The 22002-nt window shown below is 33.0% G+C and overlaps 1 protein-coding gene across 1 annotated transcript in view; it reads left to right on the top strand.

The window, feature by feature from the left end:
• The first annotated feature begins 4215 nt into the window (after positions 1–4215).
• The window catches only part of LOC133183095 (kinase suppressor of Ras 1-like), a 46186-nt gene continuing 28399 nt past the window's right edge, over positions 4216–22002 (top strand). The window contains exons 1-5 of the mRNA XM_061318043.1: positions 4216–4302; positions 4929–5027; positions 11569–11627; positions 12664–13305; positions 18324–18369. Of these exons, the coding sequence (XP_061174027.1) occupies positions 4945–5027; positions 11569–11627; positions 12664–13305; positions 18324–18369 (830 nt within the window). The 5' untranslated portion in view covers positions 4216–4302; positions 4929–4944. The remainder of the gene's footprint in view (positions 4303–4928; positions 5028–11568; positions 11628–12663; positions 13306–18323; positions 18370–22002) is intronic.

Raw genomic sequence — 22002 nt, 5'->3', positions numbered from 1 at the left:
TTGTTTATTTAAAATCACACTGACACGGATCAATGACACGAAGACTTCGTGGCGTAGTGGTTAACGCGTTCAGTCTTACGCATAACCGTGAGCTTTGGAGAGAGTTCGAATCATGTTTGAAGCTTTTTTTTCACATACCTTAAAAACATATGTGAAAAATAAATTATTTATCAATAAGTTATTCAATAAAATAAAGGAAGAAAATGTGTAAAAGATTATATTGAAAATACAATGTTTGAAATAGATATCTTAATATGAACTTTTAGAACTGAGAAATGTCTTTTTTCAGAGCGGGGGATTGTCCTCGCCTTGTACGCCTCCATTCTTAACCAAAATAAAACAATCTAAACATCTTACAATACAGATTTACAAAGATTGTTCGAAGGACAGAGATAGGGTTGCTGCCGCTGCAGTGGTCAATAATAATGTTTTTCTACACGACTTCCGAACGAAGCAACGATTTTTGCAGCCGAAGCAAGAGCTATACAACTTGCTTTTGAATATATAATAACTTCTAATATAAATTCTTTTACAATATTTTTTCAGACTCGCTCTCATGCTTACAGTCCATACACAATATGAACACTGATCACCCATACATTTTGGATATAAATTAAGGTCTATCATATCATAACAAGGTAAAATGTTGAATTTTGTTGGATCCCGACTCGTACATGTATTGGTATTGCGGTAAAAACAAGGCCAATAGTTCTGCAAAAACTGCACTTGAATATGAAATTGTACCGTTCAAAATTCCTTACACCGATCTCAAGTATATAGAAAAACTTTAGTAGATTCTCTTTGGCAAATATTATGGGATATTATATATATATTTGGCAAATATTATGGGATAATATATATGATTTAAATTTTAATCATTTAGTGTAAGAAAAAAAGATGATTGCCTTTAAAAATGACTTTACATTGTTCAAAATTTAAATGTAACGTCAGGCGGATCGATACTTTTTATACGCAAGTCATTGTAAGGTAGGCAACCTAATTTATACGATATAAAGTAATTTTTTTTTATCCAATCGAATATATATATATATATATATATATATATACACGAGGGGTGATCAAAACAATCTCTTTATTTACAATACCACTATTCATTTGCTCACATATTGTCATAAACATGTTCTATAAATAGCAGATGTTACGTAATATTTTGCTCCATGTTTGTGACGTCACAATGTGAAAATGACGTCAATATGTAGATGACGTGACAAAAAATGGCTGACTCAGTCGTACTCGAGCAACGAACTTCTATAAAGTTTAACGTATATCTTGGAAGTTCCTTTGCAGTAACATATAATAATTTGCACAAGGTTTATGAAGATAAAAGACTTGCCAGAAGTTCAATCATTTATTGGATTGATTGTTTTAGTGAAGGAAGGGAGACGGTCAAAAATGGTGTTTGTTCTGGTGCCCAGTGAAATTATTCTGGGGAAGAAATGTGTCCTTAGTTGAGCAATTTGTTATGAAAGATCGCCAAGTCACAGTTAGAAATATAGTTGAATATCTTAAGAATATTATAATTATTAAATCCCTAAAATACCGTTTACTTTAGACTTAAAACATAGAAGATATGATAAAAAGAAGACGCCTGTACGTTATCCACAATGAAAAAAACGACGTACCTAAGACAGAGAAGTGGGTTGTGATGTTCACCATGCTCATTCGGGGGAAAAATATCCTTATCCACCCATCCTATTGCCGAGATTTGGCCATTTGTTACAAATGGACTATTCTCGTTTTAAAAAATAACTTGCATGGTAAGAAATATAAGACTCGGAAAAATCTTTTAGCTTCTGTCAACAGAATGCTACGGAGCATGTCACGTGACCGCCTGGATCACGTGATTCCCGCAAGGGGAGAACGGTGGCAGATGTGAATTAAAATCGGAGAGGACTACTTTAAAAATATATGACTGCCATATATATATATATATATATATATATATATATATATATATATATATATATATATATATATATATGGCAGTCTTGATTTTCCATGTTTTTCTTTCCTTAAGATGTCAGTATTAGTGAAAACTAAGCTACATATTTTGTATAGCTACACTGTGTTACCACAGTAACCATGAAATTTACTTTTAGAATAATATTACTTTAAACTTTTACATCAGGTCAAATTCTTGCTTTGGTGATCGAGTTTGATCATCGTACACCTATCATTCGTAAATATTTAGCGTTTTCCAGCATTTAAAATGTATGCCAAATGTATTCAAATGTGTGAACAAATTACTTGGGGTATATATTCTGAAAAAAAAAAATCATCTTCATCGTATTAAAGAGTGGTTCTTCTTAGTCCTTGTTCAAAGTGGCTGAAAATCTCAATTTTTCAAACATCTGCCGGCTGTTACAATGGCAACCAAAACAAATAGCAACCAAATTAAATTTAAATTATGTTTTTGGTGCCAAGCTTTAATAATGAGCAAAATTTAATCAAAATCGGTAAAATGTAACTGGATTCAGTGAATAGCTCTCACATATGAATCAAAAGAGTACATGCACTCTACTAATACGTTTTATGTAGGCGAAAACGTTTTTCGCATAACACCCATTTAATTTTGAACGAAAGATGCTCAGGCGACCTTCACATAAAAGCTCTAACTGATGGAAATCTGGAAGTGGCATGCAAGCATCGTTTTTTTTAACTAAATGCACAGGTCACAAAACACCCTTAAAGTAAAAGTAGGGAATTTCCCAATTTCAGGATATGGACTTTAAACAATTTGATAAAATTATTTGCGAGTTCAGAAACTATTTTGCTTTAATACACTTCTTACCAATTCTCAAAATAATGAGGGGTATGCACTCATACTTTTCTCTACCAGAAGAGGTGTTACTTTTATCAATTGTTTACATCGGTCCGTCACTTATTTTTCCAATTTTGAGGGATTCAACTTCGAAATATTGGAATTTCTTGACTGTAAACTGTTGAATATAAAAGAATTGCAGACACAGTTATATTTTTGATGGAATTTAAATCTTTTCGTTGGGTCGTCCGCGTGGCGCAGTGGTTAGAGCGTATGCTCTATAGTAGTTGATCCTTACGTCGCGGGTTTAAATGCACTGCGGGACGTGGAGGCCGGTCCTTCGGATGAGACCGTATAAACCGAGGTCCCGTGTCGCAGTAGGTATTGGCACGAAAAAGATCCCTCACTGCTCAGTGGCCCAGAGTGCCGAGTATAGGTCAAAATTTGCAGCCCTCCACCGGCAGGTGGTGTCTCCATATGAGGTGAAAAATTCTGGAGAGGGACGTTAAACAACATTAAAACAAACAAAACCTTTTGGTTGGAATTAACATTCATTTCCGTCCAAAAATGTTCTCTTCTAGAATACTGGAGGTGAAAGCTAATTTAAGTATCAATATATAAGAACCATTTTCTTTAGGCAGAGTACATGCAATGTTTGAATTTCATTTATGTGAATTTGACACCCCTTCCCTCTCAGAGTGATCGCCCCTAATGTCCTATTTTCTCTTTTATATTTGTACACAATTATATACATGTACGTGTATAAAGGGGTTACAAAAGTATTATATGAATTTTGTAAAATTCAAACATGTACATGTATTATTCAGATTAATCATAAAACGTATTATTTCATATCTTGTTTCTCAGTGTATTGGACCAGTTCAGATAAAACGACGAAGAGTTTACAAAAATCAATTTTAAAAGTATCAAATCATAAATTTATTATTCTACGATTTCTATGTTAGAGGCTTTTGTGTCGAACAATATATCTGATATTTGATTATTTTCAATGAAACTTTTCAAAATTTATGAATGTTTTATTAAAACAAGGAAGAATATTTCCAATGAAACTTTTCATATTTATGAATGTTTTATCAATTTAGTTATTAAAACAAGGAAGAAAAGGGAACATTTACTCAAACAATGAATTGAAACGTCTGTTTAGAATTGAATTGTAATCTGGATCATTTAAAAAAAAAAACTCGAAAATTTACATATATCGATAATCTAGGTCGCTTCTTTAGGAAATAAAAAAATCTGGTTTGAAGCAATTCTCACTAGACCCAAGATATCCCAACAAATAATAAATAAAAATAACAAAGAAAACTTGACAATTTTTCTATTAGCACGTCGATGGTAAATCGGTTGTGTAATCAATGTTATACGTCAGTGCAGTGCTGAGAGAGAGCTGTTGAGAGAGAAGGAGTGTGTGTCACTGTCATCTCTCGGCGGCGGGAACCGACGCGCGCTTTATTGATCACAGACACAGCAGCCAAAGACCTATTCTCTGCTTTTACAAGGTATGTTTATCTGTTTGCTTTGTTATCGCTTAACAAACTAATTGAATGTTAAGTAATTCTGAATTACTTGTTTTTTTTCTCCCGACAACAAAGAGGCTTCCTCTAATGGAAGAAAATTCAGTAAGTGAATTCAGTTCATTATTAAACAAAAGAAGCTATGAACATTTCTTCCCGTGAGGATTCAAGCACCGTGTTGCGTGTTAATGAATTAGTCCATAAAACGCTGTCTGCAATCGGAATAGTTCTAGAAAACACGTGCAATTATTATTACCCATCAAAGAGGATGCCTATTAGTCTCTGTTTCCTTTGGAACAGCTCTCTTTAAATTAGATACTGCAGACAATGAAAAAAGGTTTTCCTATAAGAAGCCCAAAACTTCCGTGATCTAAACAACTGATTTTTAAGGCATTCCCCACAGATTATTACTGGAAATGCTCCAATGCAACAACTTTACTGCACACCAAGTATGGCAACAGTTCAGTATGTCTTTGATAAACTTAATATCTTGCATAGTTCAACGATCTATAATATAGTGAAACTGATATAAATTTAATAAATTGTGGCAATCAGTTACGGTACCTATAATTTCAGATGATGTGTTATTGAAATAGAAAAATCTTTTTTAGTTTGAATTCAGGCGTAATGTCAACGAGATTTGGAAGTAATTATTGCTTGGACGATGCCGAAGAATCGCCCCCTTTACGTCGGCGACATACGTTTTCAATGTGAGTATTTACATGTAAATTAATTTTGATCGTGTTTTCGCCGCTTATTTTTTTCAAAAATTTACTATCAAAACGAATAAAAGTGAACCTCTTTAGTATGAAACATACAATAACTGTGGACTTACCTTACGCAGGCACTAAATAAGTTAACCGTGACTTATACAGGGTATTTCGCAGACTCTAACGTTGATTTTACTTTCATTACATTAACAAGCGTGGGGAAGAATGTGTGTGCTTGGTAGGAAGACTTGAATCACCCGTCTTTCATCGGCATACCTGAATGTGTCTGGTTTATGATAGCTTTTAAGCTGTACCTAGCCTATCACAGGGTTTTCAACAAAAAAGCTTCCATGTACAACGTTTGATTTAATATTTCCGATACTTCACCTAATATATAAGGTTTTGCCAAAGGCCAAGATGTCCAAAAATTTATTTTTACAATAGCTCCAAAACTATGTGAGGTATAACGTTAAAACGTTTACCGTTTATAAATATATCATTGATTAACAGATAGAAATTATCACTTGAAAACAAATATTTAAAAAAAAACATTTTTGAGGGGAAAAAAAATCAAAAAATTTGCATATTTAAAAAAAATGCACCTCATTAATTCTTTAGTTTGAGTGAAAACCATCATTGCAGAAATTATATATGGTTATCATTGAAGGGCAAGTTGGACGTGAATGGTCTCTGAAAGGCTGTCATTGAAAGCATGACATGTATAAAGACAAGACCCCTATAAAATCCGCCATTTGCAATGTACTTTCGGTTTCAAATCTTAACATTTGGACAAAATAAACAGGGAAAACAACTTTTCAGAGGCTATCGAAGTCCAACTTGCCCTTCATTGATAAACATATATTGTTTCTGCAATGATGGCTTTCACTAAAAGTACGGAATTAATTAGGTGTATTTTTTTTAAAATATATGCATTTTTTTAAAAAGAATTTTTCTCGATAAATATTTTTTAAAAGTTTTTGTAATCAAGTCATACTTTCTATCTGTTCATCAATGATATATTTATTTACTGTAAAAGTTTTAACTTTATAAATCACATAGTTTTGGAGCTATTGTAAAAATAAATTTTTGGACATGTTGATCTTTGGTAAAACCTTAATGCTTCAGTGACTGAAAATGTCTGCTGCTGTTAGAAAATCGGATTTCCGAAAACGAATCGAGTTTAGGACCGTTCGGGTGTCTTGGTATTTCAAAATTCCTTGTCAAAGGCAATACACGTGTGAAATATGAAAGCTCTGTTTGTTATTACCAACGTTATTTTTTATTTTTTTGGTGGTGGGGGGGGATAGATCAAATTTAAAAGTTAATAGGTCAAAAGTCATGGTACATCTTGTCACGGGTTTGAACTACCAAAATACGAAGGTCCTATCTTCTCTCATTCAAAAGTTTTGACCAGTGATAAAGTTTGTGACAGACAGATGGACAGACAGACGAATGAAATTAGATGTATTCGCGCTTTTGCGAAAGCAGGAAACAAAAACCAGAAACAGTTGATACATATTTAGCTCCTTTGTGAATGTGGGGTTCCGAAAATATGCTGCCATTTTAATGAAAATCCTTACTTATAAAATACGTACATCAACAAGCTCAACCACAAAACCGATGTCTAAGAAACCGAAATTTTTTTGGTGCTGAATACTCTTCAAATATCCTGCATTTGAACTCAGATTTATATATTTTGTCTATTTTACGAATCATACTGCTCGCCCGCGTGGCGCAGTGGTTAGAGCGTTTGGTTTAGAGTCGGGGAGTCAGGAGCTGATCCTAACGTCGCGGTAGTGACGTGGAGACCGTTCCTTCGGATGAGACCATATAAACCAAGGTCCCGTTTCGCAGTAGGTGCTATCACGAAAAAGATCCCTCATTTCTCAAAAGCCGTAAGTGCCAGGTCTAAAACTGCAGCCCTCTACCAGCAAGTGGTGGCGTCTCAATATGAGTGAAAAATTCTCGTAGAGACGTTAAACAAACAGACAACCAAACAAACGAGTTATACTGTTTTCTCTTTTGTTTTGTAAATTGTTTTTCTATCCGTGTGTGTGTTTTGTTTTGTTTTTTTTTATTTTTGAATATGAATGAGAATTAAAATTAATGCGAAATGACCCAATGCAAACTGTTGAAATATATATATATATATATATATATATATATATATATATATATATATATATATATATATATATATATATATATTAAAATTTATACATCTGTTTTGAAAGGTAAAGAAAGAGGGCGTACAAGGCGTCAATAATCCCCCGCTCTGGGACAATATATTTCTCAATTCTCAAAATTCACGGAAAAGTTATATTTTTCTATAATAATATTTTCCGTTATGTCATCTTCAACAAATTTGATTCAATTATTTTATTGATTGACTTTTTAATTGATAATTTTTTTTAATGTTGACAGTAAAGCGTTTTTAGTGGAAAATAGGTTCATTAGAGCCTTAAAAAATGATTTTTGAATATGAATGGGTCAAGTCTCCATTCTTCATTAACGTTTAAATGACGGAAGAGTAAATGTAAATTAAATCTATTTCATGTTTCAAAAAATGGAGTCTGAACCCATTCTATGTGAAAATCGAACATAACTGAAAAAAATGTTACCCTTCAACAATCTCGTTTATTTAAATCATACTGACACATAAATATAAGCAGACTTCGTAGCGGAGTGGTTAACGCGTCCAGTCCTACGCTTAACATAAGTTTTGGACAGTGTTCGAATCTTGCGTACAGCTTTTTTTTTTCTTTTTCACATACCTTAAAAAACATTAGTGAAAAATAAATTATTTGACAATAATTTATTCAACAAAATTTAGGAAGCAAATGTGTAAAGGGTTATATTGACAATGTAATTTTTTGAAAAATATAACTTTTCGTGAACTTTTAGGACTGAAAAATGTCTTCTCTCAGAGCGGGGGATCGTCTGCGCCTTGCACGCCTTCATTCTTAAATGCTTTAAGTTTCGTGTTCAGTCATCATATTTAATCTCATTGCAGATATTCTTTAGCCAGCAATCCTTAGCATTTAAGTTGAATATATAACTTTCAGTATGCTTTAAAGCAATTTATTTCAGCAGAAATTAGTAGGTCGCAGATATTTTAGGTATGATGTTACCTTTACTGATGTGAAAATAGAAAACTTTTGATTCACAAGAAAGAACATGAATCATTCAAATACTATCCTCCTTTGTATGAAATTGTTCGTTGTAGCAACCATCCTCATCTGGCTTCATATGAACCTTGAAATTTCATCAGAGTGCTGATTCAGTACAGTTTTTTTTAATATTTTAAATATTAATGCTGTAATATGAAGTATAAAAAGATGAACGACTTCCAAATAACATTGCAAAATTGGGCAAAAAAACAAAACAAAACAAAACACACACACGGATAGAAAAACAATTTACAAAACAAAAAATAAAACAGTATAACTCGTTTGTTTGGTTGTCTGTTTTTTTAACGTCTCTACGAGAATTTTTCACTCATATTGAGACGCCACCACTTGCTCCTGGTAGAGGGCTGCAGTTTTAGACCTGTACTTTGCACTTACGGCTTTTGAGCAATGAGGGATCTTTTTCGTGATAGCACCTACTGCAAAACGGGACCTTGGATTATATGGTTTCATCCGAAGGAACGGTCTCCACGTCACTACTGCGACGTAAGGATCAGCTCCTGACTCCCCGACTCTAAACCAAACGCTCTAACCACTGCGCCACGCGGGCGAGCAGTATGATTCGTGAAATAGACAAAATATATAAATCTGAGTTCAAATGCAGGATATTTGAAGAGTATTCAGCACCAAAAAAATTTCTGTTTCTTAGATATCGGTTTTGTGGTTGAGCTTGTTGATGTACGTATTTTAGGTCACCTGAGTCACTCAGGTGACCTATTGCTATCTGTTTTTGTCCGTCGTCGTCCGTCGTGCGTTAACTTTTGAACATTTTTAACTTCTTCTCTAGAACCGCTCAACCAATTTCAACCAAATTTGGTATATAGCATCTATGGGTGAAGGGGAACAAAAATTGTGAATTTCATGGTCCCTGCCCCCCGGGGCCTGAGGGGTGGGGCTAAAACCACCAAAAATAATGCAATCTTTAAAAATCTTCTTCTTTACTCCTGGACATGAAGCAGTCAAACTGTTGGCATCATTGTAATAAGCATTGAGCCCTCTACCAAAATTGTGAAATTCATGGCCCCAGGGTCAGGGGTTCTGGCCCCAGGGTGGGGCTATATAGATCATATAGTGAAAATGCATTAATTCTTTGAAAATCTTCTTCTCTGCTCCTGGGTATTAAATAAAGGAACTAAGTACATAGTTATGATGAGCAAGAGTGCCTCTTCCAAAATTGTGAAATTCATGGCCCCAGGGTCAGGGGTTCTGGTGTTAGGGCGGGGCTCTATTGATTATATAGTGAAAATGCATTAATTCTTTGAAAATCTTCTTCTCTGCTCCTGGGTATTAAATAAAGGAACTAAGTACATAGTTATGATGAGCAAGAGTGCCTCTTCTTAAATTGTGAAATTCATGGCCCCAGGGTCAGGGGTTCTAGTGTTAGGGCGGGGCTCTATTGACTATATAGTGAAAATGCATTAATTCTTTGAAAATCTTCTTCTCTGCTCCTGGGTACTAAATAAAGGAACTAAGTACATAGTTATGATGAGCAAGAGTGCCTCTTCCAAAATTGTGAAATTCATGGCCCCAGGGTCAGGGGTTCTGGTGTTAGGGCGGGGCTCTATAAATTATATAGTGAAAAAGCATTAATTCTTTGAAAATCTTCTTCTCTGCTCCTGGGTATTATTTAAACAAACTTAGTGCATGGTTATGATGCATAAGGATGCCTTTTCAAAAATTGTGAATTTCATGGCCCCAGGGTCAGGGGTTCTGGTGTTAAGGTGGGGCTCTATTGATTATGTAGTGAAAATGCATTAATTCTTTGAAAATCTTCTTCTCTGCTCCTGGGTATTAAATAAAAGAACTAAGTACATAGTTATGATGAGCAAGAGTGCCTCTTCCAAAATTGTGAAATTCATGGCCTCGGTGGTCAGGGGTTCTGGTGTTAGGGCGGGGCTCTATTGATTATATAGTGAAAATGCATTAATTCTTTGAAAATCTTCTTCTCTGCTCCTGGGTTTTAAATAAAGGAACTAAGTAAATAGTTATGATGAGCAAGAGTGCCTCTTCCAAAATTGTGAAATTCATGGCCCCAGGGTCAGGGGTTCTGGTGTTAGGGCGGGGCTCTATAAATTATATAGTGAAAAAGCATTAATTCTTTGAAAATCTTCTTCTCTGCTCCTGGGTATTTAATTAAGTAACTAAGTACATAGTTATGATGAGGAGGTGGGCCTCTTCCAGAATTGTGAAAGCCATGGCCCCTGGGTCAGAGTTCTGGTGTTAGGGCGGGGCTCTATAAATTATATAGTGAAAAAGCATTAATTCTTTGAAAATTTCTTCTCTGCTCCTGGGTATTATTTAAACAAACTTAGTGCATGGTTATGATGCATAAGGATGCCTTTTCAAAAATTGTGAATTTCATGGCCTCAGGGTCAGGGGTTCTGGTGTTAAGGCGGGGCTCTATTGATTATATAGTGAAAACGCATTGATTCTGTGAAAATCTTCTTCTCTGCTACTGGAGATTATCTAAACAAACTAAGTGCATGATTATGATAGACAAGGATGCCTCTTCCAAAATTTTTAAATATATGGCCTCAGTTTTTGGGGTTCTCGAGGAGGGGGGGGGGGGGCTAGGGCAACAATTCTTCATCTATCAGTGTATTTAAATTCTAAATTGTTGTATTATACTCAGGTGACCGTTAAGGCCCTTGGGCCTCTTGTATAAGTAAGGATTTTCATTAAATGGCAGCATATTTTCGGAACCCCACATTCACAAAGGAGCTAAATATGTATCAACTGTTTCTGGTTTTTGTTTCCCGCTTTCGCAAAAGCGCGAATACATCTAATTTCATTCGTCTGTCTGTCCATCTGTCTGTCACAAACTTTATCACTGGTCAAAACTTTTGAATGAGAGAAGATAGGACCTTCGTATTTTGGTAGTTCAAACCCGTGACAAGATGTACCATGACTTTTGACCTATTAACTTTTAAATTTGATCTATCCCCCCCACCACCAAAAAAAAAAAAAAAAAAAAAAATAACGTTGGTAATAACAAACAGGGCTTTCTTATTTCACACGTGTATTGCCTTTGACAAGGAAGTACCAATTAAAATTTCGACATCAAATTTTGACCTACTTTTCAAAAACATTGGTAATAACTTTAATGAGAGAAGATATGGCTTTCATATTTCACTTGTGCATTATCTGTGCCAAGATAAATGATTTATTCTACATGTAACTACATGACTTGAAGTTTTCAAAATCTTGACCGCAACTTTTATACAAGAATGTTCAAAAGTTTGACATTTTTTGCATGGTGAAAAGACATGACAGTTAAGATATGCTATAAAACACTGCACCTCGACCAATAAGACCCTAACCACAATTCTCTGAAATTGCTTGTTCTTATACAGATTCTCAACATCTGACGAGAAATCTACATGCCAGCGAAAGCTTTCAAAGAAGATATCAGGTATGATATTGGTTAGCAAAAGCTCTTTGAAGTAAACTCAAATGGATTAAACTTTTTTCCAGAAAGGAAATATCAAAGAAAGTTAGACATGTGAATAATTACCTGAATATTTTAAGGACACAGAGGAACATATGTGGATATAAGCTTTCATCAAATCCTTGATCAATAGCACTTATTGGAAACTTTATAGCCTATTCCAAAATGTCATATGCATATGACGATCTCAAGTTGCCTTGGAGATACGAGCGGGGGATATTAATTTGGGTTTGTTCGTCCGTCCGTCTGCCCTTCTGTCTGTGTATAACACGTTAGTTTCTGTGCGATATATTTAAAAAATCCTGTACCTTTTGCAATGACATTTTATATTATATAACAAAGAGCAGACACCTTTAAATTTGTTTAATTAATTTGTTGATTTATACATAGAATATCTCTAACGTGCAAAATTTTTTGGCCACTGTTAAAACTGTTTCAATTTCCTTTAGCCGAACCTTAAGCAGGGGACATAAATTTCCGGAACTAGCTTGTTGTGTTTATTATCAGCCTTCACAATTCATTATCTAAAGGTACCTAGATTAATAAAAAAAGGGGAAACAATTCTACTGGAAGCCATGTAATTAAAATGATTTTTAGAACACTCAGGAAATTAACAAGGTCGATCTTTTAAAACCGAATTGCGAATGGAAAGAGGAGTTATACATAATTGTGATGAAATACATAATTATGATGCAGTAGCTTAATGATTTGATGATTATTGTGGGTTATACGTTCAAAACCTATTATACGCAATTACTGTAGTATAAAGTGAAGCATTCGTTTAAACATGTAGCTTTTATTAAAATAATGTAGTTTGTTAACCTATTACATGCAATTACTGTAGAATAAAATAAAACAATTTCAGAATATCTTATTAGATCATGTAGTTTGTTCATTTCATTAATGGTAGTACCACCTTTCATTAGTAAATTTATTTCTGTGTTCAAATCAAATATTATTAGTTGAGAAAATACGTTACTTCACTCTCTTTTAACTGTAGGAGATGAGCATTGGAGGAAAATTCATACAACAAATGAAACGCCTGTTATTTTTCATTCAAGACCTCATCGTCTTTCATTCCGACGATCCTTAAAACGCTTAAAAATTCCATTTCGAAAAACTCGATTAAAGGAAGAAACCAAGCAAGTTCAGAAATCCCGTACATCTTTATTTCGTCGGTTTTACATATGGGTTCATTCCAAATGCCGTATAGAAAATAGACACAAAAGTCGTATTGATGAAAATTGTGCAAATCTTCATCGACATGTTACCAGGACGATTGCAGTTGATACGCTATCCCACGAGGAAAATAATCGTACTCACTGCTATCGTTATGAAGAAACAATCCACTTAGATCCCGTTGGGAATGATGTGAATTATGTGTATATATGTAATAAATCACCAGAAAATGCTTCATTACACTCAAAGAATGAATCGGGTGATTTATCCCCCATACGACCGGCTCCTTCAAATACACTTCATGTATCAGCAATACATGTGCGAGTAAAAGACGTTTCTCCAGAAAGACAACCATTGGGGGCTACTTCCAGCTGTCCCCCAAGGAAAAGCAGTGGTGTTGGTTGTTTAAATATCAACTTTTATGGAACATGGCCACTAACGAGAAGAAAATTAGATGAGAAAGGTATGTTTTGAATTTTGAGGTGTATTTAATATTCTTTGTAAAATGGAAAGGATAAAATAAGCAATTTACATAACTAGCATGTCATACAAAATAACTGTATTCAGATACTTTATTTCTAAGAATGTCTCAGTTGTATTTGTACTTTTTCTATCATTAGGTATTTCAGAGAGTAAAATTAAAATCCCCTGTTGTTGAATTCCTTTATTTTACCTTGACTTCTTAACAAATGAAATATATTGAGGAAATTTATTCAAGATGCCAGAGCAAACACCAAAGTGGTAACAAAAATATCTCACCATAATAAGACCAGAATATCCATCATTCATAAGGAAACAAAGTAAAAATATTTCTAGAAATTTAGAATTCATGTACACATCCTGTATTAATGTAAAAGGCACTCCAGTGTGTAACTATATTGTGTACAGACAAAACGAAAATATTCAATATCATAGGGAAAATAAGTTTTATGTTAAACACCCTAAGTAGTAAACTTCATATTAAGAACACTGTTCGAAATCGAAACATTCTTTAATATTTGTTCTTGATATGCATAAAGAGAGAGTGTGTGTGAGGGTGTGTGTGTGTGGAATAAGTATACCTTAGACAGATATTTGCAATTCCTTTGTGGGAATAACTATTGACTAAGGAATAGCAAGTTCCCATTATTTTAGTCATTGACCGAAATCTGTATCAAAATATTTTAAAAAACCTTTTATTGATCAAACTAACACATAATGAAATGCATATATATCACAGTCAATATGTATACAAATTCAATATACATCATTTTAAAAACAAATGAACAAAAGATATCCTTTTGTTTCCTTCAAAATAGAATTTCTTTCTCTTAAATTTCCATCTTCCCGTTGTGTTCTGCCATACATAGTTAATAATAATTGTAATAAGTATAGTGATACTAGTTATCGATAGTTCCTAGATACCAGTAAATAGTTTTATTACTAGATATCGGTAAATAGATATACTAGATATCAAATATGTTATGAGCCTTTTTTCCATTTTATCCATTTTCTTTCATTGACCCTTTCTTTATCCATCAATGTGAATGAAATAAGCTCATTACTGCAAAACAGACACTCAAGATTGTGAGGAAGCACACATCTCTTCGGTGAGTCCGTGTTTGAAATATATATTTGTTGATCAGTCGATAAATATCTAATTAAATTTCCTGTCCCTAATTTAATAATAATAAATCACTCTTGTGGAGAAAAAGAAAGCTTTTCTATAAGTATCCTCCCTCGCACTTTTCCAGCTTTTGTAGTTTCCATAATCAGGTAAGCAGATTGTGTTAAGCTTAGCAATGATTTTTATATTAGGTAAATTCTGTTATATCGGATGAGATCATTAACTATTTAAGCTTAGCTCGAATTCTGTGGTAATAAAAATTCAGTCAATTTAGCTTCTTGTTTCACTTGCAAAACAGATTGCAAAGTTTGCTTGGTATCATTTTAAAGCATAAAAAAGGAAAAGAGTACAAAATAATAGTAAATTTCCAGGATTATTTTCTCACAGAACATTTTTTAAAGTTTAATTTAGACAAGTTTCATATTGATTTGCACAACCTATCCCTGAAATCAAAATGCCCAGATGTTAAATGATTTGTTCATATTTTTGTTTGAGAAAACAAACCACAACTTTTATTACAGACAATCATGATCATATTAAATATATATATATATATCATAACAGATAAATGATATTGTTCATTAAATGTTCTTTTATTATTGATTTTATTTATGGCCATTCGCCTTAATAGATACATATACTTGGGAGGGTGTTTTGTGTGGAGTCGGTGTTTTTTTTCTTTTTTAAAAAAAAATCCAATAACTTTTATTTTAATATCTAATAATTATCTGTGCCCATCTTTTTTATTGCTCTCTTATGAAGAATTTTGATACTATATGGAATGAAACCTATTATGTCGTTTGAATCCCAAGCGTTTTTGTAACATAATTGTGAGCTTCAATAGATGTATTAGAGTTCCTCCTTTAGCATTTCTGTCCTTTATGGATCGATATTTAATTTGTGGTGATTTAGAAAAATAGTTCAAATTTTTCATGAACAAAATATTTAATTGCACAAAGAAACGGAAATTTAGTATGACGTACACGGTAATCCACCAAATACTTCTCAAGACTATCGAAAAGTTCACGATTTGCAGCTTCAAAAAGTAGTCCTTTCTCATTTTCCATCCCTGTCTTCTGCTACGCATATAAATAAAAATGACAGGAAAATAAAACGAAAAGATAATGAGTAACAATACTGAAACATGTAATAAATGTAACACATTTGTAAAACGTGTAATAAATTCAATGCGAAAAGAAGGTAAATGCCACTGATAATATGATAATTATTAATTAATTAATAAAAATATATATGAGATGCAGGACTCGAATTCCCAAAACCATTAAGGAATGGAATACGAGATTCTTTTGAGGCTTTGGGTATTTCAACATCTGTTGGAGATGAGGGATGCTGGCGGGGCTTTGCCAAAATTATCTTTCTATTTTGATTCTATTATATCATTTGTATCGTATGAAGTACATGTATTGACTTTAGGAAGCTCTTACAAGAACTGAATTACGGTATCAGGTTTACGTCATTATAAACCGTATTTATGACCAAGCATATATTTATCCTGTACCGAGAGGGGTTAGTTGATTTAAGAAGGCTGGGAAATTGTGGCCATTTTCAGACTATATTGATCTCCTTTAGAAGAAGAGCTCCATATAAAGATATACAAAAATGATCAAATTTTAAAACTAAAATTTCTGAAATTTTTCTTTGCCAAATGAAAGTTGACAGCTTAAGATATCATACCTATAAAATTAAGTTATATCTGATGGTTAATTTGTTGACCCCAGAGCCTCCTTAAAGAAAACTGTACTTCAGGCGTGCATTCAGTTTGTTCAGTTCTGTTGTCACTTTTGACAGAAACAATATCAAAAGCTGCAATTGTCTTTCCATCCAAAATACAAAGAAGTTTACCATTTTGAAAAGACAAAAAATATAATAATGTCGTTTACTATAATTATTGAATTTGAAATTCATATTATGAGTACACAATTTAAATTAAAAATTAATAATTCATATTATGAGTACACAATTTAAATTAAAAATTAATAAAAGACAATAAGATATTTTCTCCAGCGTTAGCAATATTGTTAAAAGGGGGCAATAAAATCGGTCGTCCGGGGACATAGTTAAATTAATTTGGCCTCAGTCTACGCGGTAGCTATAAATCACACCCTAAAACACACTGCAAAGGAACTGCTGCTTATGTGAACTTAACAACCTTGCGAAATCACTTTATTCTAAAAAAAAAAATTGTTCTCATTGAGTAAATTTGCTTTTTTATTGCTTCTGGAAATATTATTATATCTTAATCATTTACAAAATACATGTATATGCTTTTCAAACTTGTGATTGCGATTCTATTAATAAAATACAATAATATATAGATTTGACTTTTATCCATCCGATTCCCCATTTATCGTCTGTTTGCTAAGAATATTCCTTACGCATATTATAATAAATTTATTTAATTTTTGTTAGAACCCATCAAGAAGTATTAAATCGAAATATTCAATATGACATCAAAAAGAGTTAGGCAGTGTTAACGACCTCTCTATTTACCAATTTTGATTCCCTACTGTACACTATCGGAAAAATAATCATATTTTGCTGATAACATGAAGGCAGTTTAATTGTTCAATTTTTTTCACTGTAATTTTGTTTTAGCTGCACTGGTCAAAGGCCAGAAGAGCTTATGTGATAGCAAGGTGTCCGTCTGTGTGTCTGTAAACAATTTTTCATAAATGCTATCCCTCCTACAGTTTTGATCTAATTTCAATATAAAATGGTACATAAGTAGACTACACTAAGATACGTAATTCTGTATATCATTTTTTATTTCGATGAACGGTGTTGCCATGGTTACTAAAATACAAATTTGTTAAATTTTTTCAAAACGCTATTCCTCCTACAGTTTTAGTCCCATTTCAATATAGTTGGGTACACAAGAAAACTACACTCAGATACATAATTCTGAATATCGGTTTTTTGATTTCGATGAAAGTTGTTGCCATGGTAAATAGATATAGAGATTTCTGAGAAATTCTTTAAAACTACTCCTACAATAGTTTTAGTCCAATTTCAATATAACCTGGTACACAGGTATACTACTCTTTGGTACATAATTCTGTTTAGTGGTTTTTGATTGATGAACGGTGTTGCCATGGGTATTAAAAACAAGAGATTCCTGTGAAATGCAATGAGTATCAAAAATAGATATTCCTGTGAAATTCTTTCAAATCACTCCTTCTCCTACAGTTTTGGTCCGATTTTAATATAACTTGGTGCACAAGTAAACTACATTATAGTTAAACAATTCTTTTTATCCTTTTTTTTATTTCGATGAACGGTGCTGTCATGGTTACTTAAAATAGAATATTTTGTGAAATTCTTCAAAACGCTACTCCTACTACATTTTTTATTCACTTGTAATTGAACTGGACTCAAAAAGAGATAAAAGAAGGATCATTATTTTATTTATTGCTGTTGCGATATTTTCAAGTCTAAGTGCTACCTTTCTCTACCTTTGTTAATTAACTAAAAACCAGTAGAGCTTAGTTGTATACAGTCTTGTCAAAGACTTCTGGTTAATTTAATGATATAAACAATAAACTATCAGTGGATCGGATTCCACTGAGAGTATAATCTGTGGGTGAACCCGGGACTCATAATCTAAAAGATGATGCGAATGGAATCTACAATGGTTAGTTACAATATTTTACACTAAACAAAGTCACTGTAATAAGAAGTACTTGCGGAGAACGCATTGCAATTCCTTTACTTCTGAAACCAAATCAATAGGAAGAAATAGAAAGACAATAAATCAGCTCTAATGTGAAAAAAGAATACAGCAGGCAGTAAACTGAAATATTATTGCAGCACATTATAAATAATCCATGTGTGTATCATTGACATTCTAATTACAGAGGAAGAGTGCGATCCTTCGTTCGAGAAACTCATTATTGACGCAAGGTGGGTGAAAAGCAAAATTACTATTATTAGCTTTTTCCTCATATAATTGTATAAGATAAACATTACATAATTATACAACTGATACTGTTAAATTGATTTTATCGCAAATCATGTTATTTAATTTCTTTCTACTCCGTTATTGTTAAGTTCCAAATTCAAAGATTGTATTTTTTCTCTTAAAACCTGATTTTGAATAACAATAATTCTTTACTTTCGTCATTCCCCAGCTATTAAAAATGTTTACTGATGTTTATTTTTTTCAAAAGCAGATTATCAATATATTGCTTAAGAAGCCTTTTATTTAAAAAAAAATACGTTTTGGTTAAAAATCATACACTTGCTGATTTTTACAGGAGTAAAAAGCATACTTTATATATTTAACAATTGTTGGGAAAAAGACTGTGTATGGTGGCCGTGTGATATTTTCCATTGAAAAGTAAAACACTTAATTGTAATGTCTAATAAAGTAAAGTCATTAGAATTACCTCATAGGACTGGGCATTAATACCGATATTGCGGTATGTTGACAAAAATATCGGATTGCAATGCCTTTTTGTAATACCGGTATACTGGCAAAATGCAGGGACTCGGGAGTTCTATCATAAAAGTCATCAGAAATGTTTGCTATCATGTCAAACAGTAAGACAAAAGTTGTTGTATGGGTGTATTTAGTTGCATAACTGTAATTCAATCAATAAGATATCTTTTATTGATTATTTATCATAGTTATGTACATTCTACATGTTAAAAGTAGTCAATATAATAAGAATATACCATTTCAATTTTTGTTGAAAATGTTATAACACATATAGCAATACAGTTAAAAATACCGCAATGCGAAATCTGTAGCCAATACCCAGCCTTATTACCTCATTTCACCGATGTAATTTTGATTAAATAACTTTCCATGTTCCAAGAGTCACCAAGGTTTTACATTCCGTAAAATTGATTAAAATGAAAGGAAGGAAAAAACAAATCGTTGTATTCCCTTTTTAGCTCACCTTACCCAAAAACTAAAATGAACTTTCTGATTGAAGAGTGCCTGGCATCAGTCTATTTTTCTGTTGTTTGTTTTCTCTAGGACTACTGAGCCAGCTTCAAATATACATTTTAATACTCGCCAGAAAGATTTTTTCTAATGAAAGAACACAATTCTTTTTCAATTCATTGATTGATTGTATGTTGTTTTACGTCCCATTTTAGAATTGTTCACTCATATAGAGACGTCACCATATACCGGTGAAGGGCTTCAAATTTAGACCTTTACTCGGCATCGTTTTTATCAAACATTTACATGTTTTTAACATTATACATGTACATTTATAGTAGTCTAAATTATGCATATACATGTAACAACAGGATGAAGGGCCTTAATGGTCACCTGAGTACAAAAATGTATAATACAACCCTGTAAAGGAGCTATGAAAAAATGAAGTTATGTTACCCCCCCCCCCAAAAAAAAGAAAGAAAAACACTAGAAAAAGGACGTAGTGTGATCAACAAAATAGTCTTAGACTAGTATTCAGCAACAACTCATACAGTGGTTCTATATATTTGTCTATTTAACCTTGCTAATACACTCTACTCTCATTTGCCACTATCACTAGACTAAACAACATAATTAGAAAGCTTGAGCAAATAAAAACAGTATACACATTATAAACCCAGCACAATCCCTTTCATATAGGCTTCTCTTAGTCTTTGAATAACGTTAATTATGCACTTTTGTCTCATTTTTATTTATCTATTATATCAAGTTTACTATACCATTAAAAACTATTAGCGTTTATCTACATATTATATTATATATAAAGGTTTTTTTTAGGTATAATTCTTTTAATCAATCTACCTATCAAGCACATTATTTACAGTGCTTAAATATCATAGGTGAATAACAAGGAATAAAACCGGTACCTCTTTCAAAGTAGAGTACATATATCAGTACATGACAAGATCAACAGAGGCCTGCTCAGAACCAGAACCCTTCATCCAGTGGTCAAGAATTTTTCAAATCTAGTAAAAATATCCTTGTTCATTACACTCTGAATGCCTGCTAGAAGTCAAGGAGCAGGAAAGATGATCAAAGAATTAATACATTTTCGCTATATGATCAGTTGAGAGTCTAGCCAAAAAAAAAAAAAAACACACACACACACAAAGTGTCATGAATTTAACAATTTTGGAAGAAGCATCTTTGCTCATCATAAACATGCTGCACTTCGTTTGCTAAATACCCAAGAGCAGAGAAATTTTCAAAGAATTGATGCCCTTTTATTAAATATAATTATAATCAATAAAGCCCCGCCCTACACCTGAGCCCGACACTGGGTTTCACAATTTTGGAATTGGCTCCTTTACTTAGCATAATTATGCACTGAGTTTATCTCCTAAATACCAAGAAGCAGAGAAAATTTTCAAAGAATTGATGCATTTTCACTATATAATCGATAGAACCCATCCCTAACACCAGAACCCTGACACAGTGGACAAGAATGTTACAATTTTGGGGGCAAAACACTCTTGCTGATCATAACCATGTACTAGTTTACCAGCTAAATACCCAAGAAGAGAAAGATTTCAAAGAATTAATGTATTTTGAAATTTCATTAAATAGAACCCCGCTCTAACTCTAGAACCTCTGACCCTTAATAGGACACGATCTCACAATTTTGGCAGAGGGCTAAATACTTATTATAACCATGCCAACAGTTTGACTGATTTAAGTCCAGGAGTTAAGAAGATTTTTTAAAGATGAAATATGAAGTTCACATTTGTTCCCCTTTACTCTTAAACCTATATGCAAAAATTTGTTGAAATGAATTCAGAAGATGAAAACGTACAGAAAGAATTAAGTTTACGACCGAAACACAACACACGAAGACGGATAAAAACAGATAGCAATAGGTGGGTGACCTAAATATAGTCTTGTTTCCTGTATAATTAGAGTATTCAAACCTTAACAAAAAACTATAGTTAACTATAGTTTACTGTAGTGTCAAAGTGTTTACTGTAGTAAAGTTTTAACTATAGTAAGGCAACGTTTTATTATCTGGTACTTTGGAGTTGTTATATTTTATGTTCTCCAATTCATACATGCAAATTTTCGTTATTAAATGAATGTATTGATTGTATTTTCACATTTTATGTCCAAGTTTTTACCTCATTGGTATTAAATTCAACAGATTTTAAGCATCGAAACCTCAAAAAAGTTCTAAGGTAAAGTTTCATAGTATATCATATTTACTGTAGTTAACTTAGGTAAATTTTTGTTAGGAAAGTACGTAAAGGAAGTAAATCCATTTTTTGAAACAGTACTTTGTCCCTCAATATAAACTTTTTCGGTAATACTTTTCGTGAAATTCTTGATACCGAAATAAAAAAAAAAGCGTAGTAAGTATGCTATACATGTATCTCTTCGTGCATCTCACTGAAATGTCAGAAACGTCATTTCCGGAAAATGAAATATTGGGCGAGGGAAACCTTGAAAGAACTATAATATTTTAACGATTGATTGATTGTATGTTGTTTAACGTCCCTCTCGAGAATTTTTCACTCATATGGAGACGCCACCACTTGCCGGTGGAGGGCTACAAATTTTGACCTATACTCTGCACCCAGGGCCATTGAGCAGTG

Source organism: Saccostrea echinata, unplaced genomic scaffold (genome assembly GCF_033153115.1).
Source record: "Saccostrea echinata isolate AGI-Se365-2 ecotype Australia unplaced genomic scaffold, CSIRO_AGI_Sech_v1 ptg000009l, whole genome shotgun sequence".
Lineage (NCBI taxonomy): Eukaryota > Metazoa > Mollusca > Bivalvia > Ostreida > Ostreidae > Saccostrea > Saccostrea echinata.
Note: the sequence above shows the minus strand (reverse complement) of the source record. Positions and strands in the feature narration are given on the sequence as shown.